Genomic DNA, 9,601 nt, shown 5'->3' on the forward strand with positions numbered 1-9,601 from the left:
CCCGTGTTCTCAAATGAATGGGCTGATGTCTCAGATGCTGATGCCAAACTTCAAAGTAGGAGGAGCCTCTGTGTCAAATGTGAGTGTGTGAACAAGACCCAACAAGCAAATGAGAAAGAGAGACATTGTGAGGGTGTGTGTGACTGTGTGTGAGTGTGTGTGTGCCATTAACTCAAAGATATTACAGAAGGGTGTACTGTTCATCTAGCTCTATATTGGTCTACTGTATACAATAAAGGAGCAGATGTTGCAGCCTTGAGTCGAATCATATAATCACTGAAAGCACAGAAAAGCTCTTAAGTGGCCGTTTATGTATCGGTGGACAAGGATGATAATCCATGCATATCTGACATACAATCTAATGATGAACCTATTGTGACAGGGAGACAGCAAAGGCTGACGCTCAGAAGAGGCCGGTAAGCCCCACTGGAGCCGTCGGCCAGGTGGTCGTGAGCTTTGGCGTGTCTGCTGACTATGGTGTCAGGTGGCTAAGCGGTTAGGGAATCGGGCTAGTAATCAGAAGGTTGCCGGATCGATTCCTGGCCGTGTCAAAAAAATAACGTTGTGTCCTACTTGCCTCGGAGGAATGTCCCTGTACTAACTGTAAGTCGCTCCGGATAAGAGCGTCTGCTAAATGACTAAATGTAAATGGTGTCGTGTGGTGGGCAGAGCGAGCACCTGCTTCCTATGCAGCCTAATCCTGGCAGCGTTTCCTAACCCTGAACACCGATTGGTCCCAGCCGGGAAGCTGGTTGGCGGCCGATTGGAGAACGAGCTGGGAGCGCTCGGGGTGGTGTGTACCAGGGGTGCTGTCCATGGTGCTGCTGATGGATGGCAGGTCTCTTCCTGCTGCAGAGCCCAGGGGCACTGTCCCTGGTGCTGACCTGGAGGGACTGAGGTTGTGCTGGAAAGTTCCACAGACTGGGTGCTGAGTCCCTGGCTGGCCCCGCCTGGCACATTGGATAGGTTAAACTTACTGCCTGTGTACCGCTAGCTTTTAGGCTGCATAGCTAGCTACGGTGGTGTTTATAGGAACATGTAAACCGGAAGTCCCAAAACTGACCCGGGGAAAAGAAACACATACACACAGACAACACATAAACACACACACAGCCTGTTGAAGACTCAAAAGTTGATTTGTGAATCAACTTTGGTGTAGTGCTGTCAGCGCTGGTGTAGTCTTCACACCGACCCCGTTTGGATGCTGTTTATACAACATTAAGGCTGAGGCTGTTAGCGTTGTGGTGGGACATTTTTAGTTCATGTTCCTGCTTCTGACTTGATTCCAAGCAAGAGCATTAACTGTTTGTGTTGTGTCATCATCCGGAAAAAAACCCACAACATTTCAGCTGCTTGTCAGCGGAGCGGTAAGGAAATGATGTGTATGAAAGTGATCGGGACCATAAAGGGACAGGAAGGGCACGAGTCTTTGTAATGTAAGGGAAGGGCTTCTGCTTGGATGCAGAGCTCTCTGTGTTGCCTCAAACCATCCTAATGCAGACTGAACACAGCTCATTTGTGTGCATCTGTGCATTTGTGTGTGCTCCGCAGCATATCCGGTTTCCTGGATGCGGATCCGGCTATCCCACGCTGTTACCAGCCCACATGGTGGTGACGGGAAGACGGGACACTCGAAAACACGTGACTGGGGAGAAGGATCGTGGCGTCACAGGGGCTGATGGGAAACTACCATCAGCTTGGCTGTGTCACATACCATAACAGGGCCAAGTGGTGTACGATCACAGCAGTGCGGTCACTCCACGGAGGACACGGACGCACCGCAGGAGCCCTCGCACTCCAATGAAAAGGACGAGGATCAGATTCAGTGCTACAGCAAGGGTAAGGCCACTTAAAGTCAATTACATTATCTCTGAGAGTCCACGAAGTGGTAACGGATCATAAAGAAGTTGCATATGAGCCGCTATGACTCCACAACGGCTGTCTCATTTATCATTCAATCATTTAGCCTCGGTTTAGACTGGCAATAGCTGTTTTCATTGGTTGCCAGTATTGCCTTTGTTGAATGTAGCATTTTGTCTCCACTCATTCCCAAAGAACCATCCATCTTTTGACGGTAAACATTTTTTTAAGTTGAGTTCTTACTTGGAAATGTGTAAGTAGGCTAAACAAAGACAAATAGGCCTCCTCTAGTCTCTACCACCTCTTCATGTCTACCCTTTTTCTAATAAGAGTTGTGCTTGGGTCCAACTGAATGCTAGCAGGATAGCTGTCCAGTCATTACAGAAACTAGAGAGACACAGCCACAAGATATCCACCACTGGTTGAATGAGTGAAGTCATTGCTTATTTTCTGTGTCAGTGTATGTAAACTGCCATGCAGAGCAGTAAACAACATTGGATGAGATCATGTGTTTATCTCACTACTTTATATATTGAATAAATGTTTTTTTGTTTATTTGGCCCTATTCCTTCATTGCAGGCGGGTCTCAATCAAAAACATCCGCAAGACACAAGTGTGGGGTGGGGGGATCTAAACCTAAGTTGGCAGAACTCCTTGCCATATCAACTGGGTTTACCTGGGACCCCTGCCAGCAGTTTTGGATGATGGTTTGCAGATGCTAGTCTGAAGTCTGATTCTCAAACTTGGTTCAATCTAAGGTCCTCAGTTATACCTGACTAGGTCTTGTTCTGGGAATCAAATCAAAGTAGGATTTCTCTAACAAGGGCTACAAGGTAAGAGAGATGGGGGCCTAGTGTGACTCATTCAATCACATGCTGTCTTCTGAAAGGAGACTGTAAGTATTCATACATGAGAAGAACATTGAGCGTGAATCTGAAAACGTCGGCCAAACATGTTCAAGACAACCCTCCAATCTCATGTCATGTAATCAAGGGCTGATCTGAACAAACTCAATAGAGATTCAGAGATACAATTGTCTGTGGGCCATGAAACACCTGCCAGACACTTTATATCCCAGAAGATTCCTAGTAAGCCAATAAGTATGTCCAGATGATTCCTGTAATATATTTAACACACTTCTACTAAACCTCATCCATTCCTCTCTGCTTTTTTGTGTAACTGTAGCTGCATTTCAACAGGGGTCCTTACTTTTATATCCTATCCTCTAATCTATTCTTAAAGCGTGGTATTGTACATGCATGGGAGCCTGTGCTGTGTGGAGCCACCTGCCTAAACTGGCCACTGCAGAGGACTCTGAGAGAAACTTCTAAAGGCCGCTCTTTTGGCAGCCGTGGATCACTCAGTAAGATATAGTCAAGGGGGGGAGAAATACAAACCTTTGGCATGCAACAAACCCCACACACCAGAGACAAGGCCTTGCCAAGTTTGCCTCCCCCCCCCCCCCCCCACACCCTCTCCCCCCACCTCAGATGACTTCCATAACAGGATTGCAGCCGACCGGCCCGATCACTCACGTCTCTAGCAATCGACCCTGACAGATTCAGCACAGGTCGGCATACCAACACACACGTCGTTCGCATCTGGAAAAATAAATAAGTGTAATAGGCATGAATAACAACACGCAGCTGGAGTCCAGTTTTTCTTGCCTGGTTCTCTTCTTGCCGATAAAGAATGAAAAATTGACTGAGTTGTGAAAAAGCACAGTCGTTATTGGCTTCTTTTTAAGGAATTGGGCTTTAGAAATGAACAGTTTTATTTTCCAAAGGACATTTTTGGGGTAAATGTTTTCTACCTTGTTGGATAGGAACTCTACTTTGCAGGACTGGATGAGAGGCTCAAACTTTATATCATCTTTTTTGGCTTTTTCCTCCTTGGCCCAGTGGAGCACACACAGGCTGAATTGACTGGGTGAATCACGCCCTCTTGTGGACAACAGGAGAACACTTGAAGGGTCAGTTGGCAAAGGAGACATTTATTTTGCATCACTTACAAATGCTGGTCACTAAGGATCCAAGCAATATCTGTCACAGAAAATGAGCATGAGCACAACTTTTATTATTAACTTAACAATACATAAGCCTTTACCATAGTATACTGCCTTTTAAAATTCTGAGGCAATTCTATAAAACATACAATCATATTTTGGTCATTCATACAAAGAAATCAGTATACTGGATGCCATGACACAATGGTTATACACTACAGAGAACAGTATTTAACCTGATCAACACCACCAAACCAGACAAACCAGTCCTTTGAGAGCTCCAATAGGGAGTAACAGGGGTAGGGAAAGAGTTTATGGAACAGATGGCATCCCATTTAAAGTACCCTTTAGAATGATGGAAAACAATAGATTCAGATCAAACACCTTATTGTGTACTGTACGTCCATATGCAAATCTGCCTCCACTTTAAGATACGAGTCAACTAGTGACACTGTTCTGTGTCCTGCTCACACAGGGGGCCGGACCAGACGATCCCAGACTGCTTCACCCAGGATGTGATGTCACATCACTCTGCCTTCTTCCTGCTCTCTCTGTGGGCCTTCCTCTTCAGCTGCAGGATCTTCAGCTCAGTCATGGTAACAAAGGTTCGGTACACCCACAATGCCTGTCACACACACACACACACACACACACACATGTTAACACAGCGATCAAAATATAGCACACACCCATTCTCTCTCTCTCTCTCTCTCTCTCTCTCTCTCTCTCTCTCTCTCTCTCTCTCTCTCTCTCTCTCTCTCTCTCTCTCTCTCTCTCTCTCACTCACTCACTCACTCACTCACTCACTCACACACACACACACATTAATATACACATTAGCTGACAGTCTAAGCGCACAACCAAAGATATGATGTAACCACATACCACAATTATCATCGCGTTGAATAAAAGGGGAATGGAGAAAACCAATGATATGAACATTCCTTTGGAGTCAAAGTACTGGAATTGTGAAAACAACCTGTAAATACATTGCAACGAAAACAGAATAATTTCACGTTAGTAAGGTACAATGCTCATTATAGTCTACATCTAGTTGGCCTTTGGAAAACATTGAAGTTGCCTTCATGGTGCATTAAAATAGTTTAAAAGCTTTTCTTGACACATTTTAATATTGTGGGTAAATAGATGCTGTCCTTACTTCCAGTTCATGGCTGCCAGCTCATTTAAGTACTCAGCGCTGTACACCAGGCACACTGTAAAGAGAGGAACCATATAATTTCCCACTAAGTGGTATTTAAAGCCAGGGGCACACTGTCAATATGAATATATCTAGATTAATCTGAACTGGATCAAACATCTTTGATCTTTGGATGTCCAGATGTTAGAAAACTTTGAAAGACGTGTGAGATAGTACAGCATACGAGTTTATTGATGGTAGACATGTGGGTATCATCTAAAATGCCAGAATTGACCTTTTATAGACACATTTGAGTACTGTGAAAAACTGGTGAATACTGTACCATTGTGGCAATCAAACTTCAAATACATTTTAACTTACCCATCATAAGGAAGTGAAAGATCTGGAGTCTGTAATATCTACAGGTCAGCAGTGTCAGGCAGAAAGAGAGAACATGAAACACTAGCAACCCAATAAGCCATGTTTCAGACCATTGTATCTGAGGACGGGAAATCACAATTATTATTTTCTCGTAATAAATATCTGATTAATACATTAAAACACTTACTACATCTCTCCGATTACAAAATTGATCAGCGACCTGTACTTGCCTCACACTATGCACGTTTATTTAGCCACACTTTTTACTTGGATCTTGCTCATTCGTCGTTAGCAAACTGTGTAACTACACGAAGCAGTCATACAAATCCAATGTGTATCAATAAAATGTACAATTCTAGAGCTAGCTAGCTAACTAGAGCTACTCAACCTGTTTGCCGAGGCTATTATGTCATTCTACTTCTAGTACTGTACTAGTAGTAGCGAGCTAATAACAGAATGTAGCTTACTTTAGTAGCTAATCATGAAATATCATACTTACAGACATCAGATATGTCCATATAGATGTGATTCGCATATTGCTAAATGCATCAATTGGAATTGAACTGATATTCCCTGCCTTCTGGTTCGTCATCTTGCAAAGCCCACGTTAGCCTTCTCTGGGAGACTAGGCAGTTTACCTTTTGTCAACAAAGCTGAACGAAATACCGGAAGCCACATCAGCCGTCGCAGGCAAAGGACGTCATCCAGTGTGCCACCACTTCGAAAAAAAAGTTTATTTATTTATTTACACCTTTTATACATCGGATTCAGAAGTTTATTTGATTTAGCAGACGAATACATTTCATTCTATGGATACACGGTTGGCTAACCTGTCGGCCAGAACAATCATTCCTTACACTTCCTCTTGCCTTGCCCAGACATGCCCATGCATCAAATCACAAATAGGCCTACTGTAGAGATGATCAACACATGATTAAATATGTACAGTACAAAATAAGCATCAAGACACAAGCAGAAATATGTATGTTGTGTTCACAAGCAGAATAAAAGACCAGTGTAATCAAACAGTAGGTTCCCTGTGAGCAGGAAGCCCAGGCTCTCATCCTTTCTGCCTCCTTTTCCTGCTTTGGTTCCCCTGGCCACCATGTTAAGTCTTTCCTCTAAATCTCTTTGTTAATAAGCTCCTGTCCTCATTCACTTAATCTGAGGTCAAAGAACCTGTGGGAAACACTGGCTTCAGCTCCCTTTCGCACTCCACTGTCTCCTTTAGTGAAAGAGGAAAGAGCGGTTGCTATATTTGATCTAAAAAGGCACAAGCTACGTTGGAGAAACGTAATCACATAATAGTTACTAAGATCCTGTTCTAGTTAGTTAAGGTTCTTAGGGTTCAGTACAATCAGTAATTATCTTTGTCTATTCAGAATTACCCAAATGTATACAAATATTTTCTAAACTTTTCTGAAACACCACAGTAAGTACAAAAGATAAAAACTGTATACAGGTATAATAATTTCATCTCATAAATACAAATTATTTTCAAACATTATGTGTATAACAAGTCAATAAAAATACATACATTTGTAAATTACCTATGATCATAATCTGTTAGTGTCTGTAATAATACTAAAATAAGAACATTGTATTCCTCACAGATGACAATATAAAATATAAAATCTTTGTTCAGTGCAAAACCTGACTTGAAATTGTGGTTTTAGGAATCATAAGAAAATATGATGACGTGGCCAACTCAGCGTTTGGCTTTGCCAGCGTGGAAGTCTGGGACGAGGTTGGCAGCTGCAGAGATGGGAGTGGAGTACCCTGCTGTAAAGCTGTGTAGGCCCAAAATCAAACACTTCCAGCTGTAGTGAAAGGCCTTGCCAACATTCTGAAAGACAAGAGCCCCACAGGAGAACAGATTCACCCAATCAATAACTATGAAGTTAAGAACTCTAAACTATATTATTCACCAGTAAAACATTTTTTTTAACCACCACTCTGGCATATTGTTTTGGATGGACTTTGATGGGTAAGCAGCGAGTCATATTCTTATTGAATGCTATTCAAAGTTGTTTTTGCTTTCTTGATCCAATCAAAAAGACAGAACTAGGCCAACTATGAAGAAATCCTTCTGTACCATTCTGGAACAATGGCCGAACAGCGGGGGGAAACAGCAACATTTCCCTCTAACTAAAACAGGCAGTCTTGCTGAACATTAGGGTTCCATGGTCAGTGTTCAGGAAGGGAAGGGCAAATGGAACAAATCCAGCAGTTTGACTGTGCGAGGGGACATTCAAAAACAGCAAAAAATAACTACCTGTACACACAGCCAACCATTCACTTTTAACCAGACCTTCTTTCTTTCACCTATTTAAATAAACAATGTATATATCCCAATTAATGTACAATAGACACTATTGTTAGACAATGTTAACTATGAGCTCATACAATAATTTACCATAGCCCAATGTTATTTCTGGTTTGATCAGATAAGCTTTCTACACACACTAACCATTTCCTTGTTCCTCACAAAATAATTTACAGCAACACCTCAGGTTTTACAACCAAGATCCAAGAATTGTCCTCAATAAAGCCATAAATCTGTGTATTTGTAAACTTGGCTGGGGCAAGCATGCATCAACACGATATGGAAAACGTGACAGTAGTCATGATTAATGTTCAGGCGGATAAGAAATACTTTTATGTTGAATTGGAACACTTCCACTTGTTAAGAACATGAGGGCTGTGATAGACATTTGCTTTGTAGCACGCAAACACAGGACATTTCCTGTATAAAGGGTATTTATAAAGTTGCGGTCATGGCCAGTGAGTGAATTGTAAACACATAAACAGGTTACCAATTGTAATTTGTGATTCTGGTATTCTTATCAAGTATGGAGCAGACTACTGAAAAACAACAGACCAACTTGAAAACCGACAACAAGGACTCTATTTGCCACACTCTCTGGTCATAGCATTAACTTTATCTATGTGACTTTCCAACAACATCAGAGAGGCAGAAAGGGTCACATCACATTGAAGCTTTGTGGGATGTAGTGGGCCCAAAGCTCTTTAGCAAATCAATGGGCTTAGTCTGGCTGACTAATAGACCAGTGATGGTCTGAGCTCGGATGAGTGTCTGGGCAACCAAGTGTGAGTAAATGCTTGCCTGTGCATAGTGTAACCTGCTATTTAAAGAAAACAACTACAGCCCTCCCAAAAAAGAGAGAGAATGAGAGAGCCTCCTTATTTAAATGATTGAGATTACAGTAAATTACCAGTAACACAGAGAACATAGGTTGTTTTGCTTTGCATGGATCAGCAGTTCGACTATTATTTTCTGCAAAATGGTATCTCTGTAGCAGCATCTTATATATTTCTTATTAAGCCTGTCATGTTACAGTTCAATAACTTCAGTTCTAAACGTGTCATCCTATAGTCCTATCCATGTGTTCATTAAGAGGTGATTAGAAAATACACACAGGGAAAACAACAATTGACAATTTGGATAAATCCTGTATAGGCTGTTAGTCCATCTGTAACCCACCGTTATGAAAATACATTTTTATGTGTATCAATTAATACAATTTGTGATTCAAAGTTGATTAATACACTTAAGTGACCATAAATTAGTAATGTTCAGGAATATTTCATTTAGTTTAATATTGTATGGTATTGCTGACTCGTGATACCAGTATGCCAATGGTGCTAGGCTACTTACCCAAGTTATATGAAATTAGTACTGTAAGGATACTCGTTTGGGATTTCTATTGTTGAAAATATCTGAAAATTGTATGGTACTGACGTTAGTAATAAAATGAGGTAAGTCGTTGTGCAAATCATTGGGTGAATAAAGATCCATTGAAATACTTTTAGTAGTTGAGCCTAGAGGGTATTAGTATTTTTAATCCATACCTTTCTTATTTTTTTATATGTCGCTTTCTTTTTCTTCTTTGCTTCTTTGGCTTTTTCTCTTGCCTCGTCCTCTTCTTCTAAGGGTTTGTATCGCTCTGGCAAAAATGAAAGATGAATCTCGCGGTGGCTCTTCGTTTTCTTACTCGCTTTCTCCAACTGTTCTTCATGTTGCTCCTCACAGTCTACTTGCCGGTGATATACTGCTGCTCTTTCTGTTTCACCAGAGCTCACTGAATAACTATCAAATAACCTTGAAGCTAGAGATTTATCGTTCATGTTTATCGGGTATTCTGTAGGATGTTCTTACTGCTACAGTAGAGCGATTTGTGTTGTTTCAGACGTTG

The 9,601-nt window shown here is 41.7% G+C and overlaps 1 protein-coding gene across 2 annotated transcripts; it reads right to left on the reverse strand.

The window, feature by feature from the left end:
- Positions 1–3,833: 3,833 nt before the first annotated feature.
- On the reverse strand, positions 3,834–9,317 carry tmem18 (transmembrane protein 18). 2 transcript variants are annotated; one of them, XR_006956261.1, is made up of 8 exons: positions 9,258–9,317; positions 9,064–9,125; positions 6,215–7,230; positions 5,884–6,102; positions 5,385–5,502; positions 5,025–5,079; positions 4,751–4,844; positions 3,834–4,490 (listed from the first exon to the last, which is right to left on the reverse strand). XR_006956261.1 is itself a non-coding variant. In XM_047022284.1 (5 exons), the coding sequence occupies exons 1-5, from the start codon at positions 5,974–5,976 to the stop codon at positions 4,392–4,394; spliced, it is 459 nt and encodes a 152-aa protein (XP_046878240.1). In that variant the 5' UTR covers positions 5,977–6,016; the 3' UTR covers positions 3,834–4,391. The 2 variants fall into 2 exon arrangements, 1 of the variants encoding a protein (XP_046878240.1); XM_047022284.1 differs by lacking the exons at positions 6,215–7,230; positions 9,064–9,125; positions 9,258–9,317 and having other exon boundaries at positions 5,884–6,016.
- Positions 9,318–9,601: the final 284 nt, after the last annotated feature.

The sequence above is a fragment of the Hypomesus transpacificus genome, chromosome 6 (genome assembly GCF_021917145.1).
Source record: "Hypomesus transpacificus isolate Combined female chromosome 6, fHypTra1, whole genome shotgun sequence".
Classification (NCBI taxonomy): Eukaryota; Metazoa; Chordata; class Actinopteri; order Osmeriformes; family Osmeridae; genus Hypomesus; species Hypomesus transpacificus.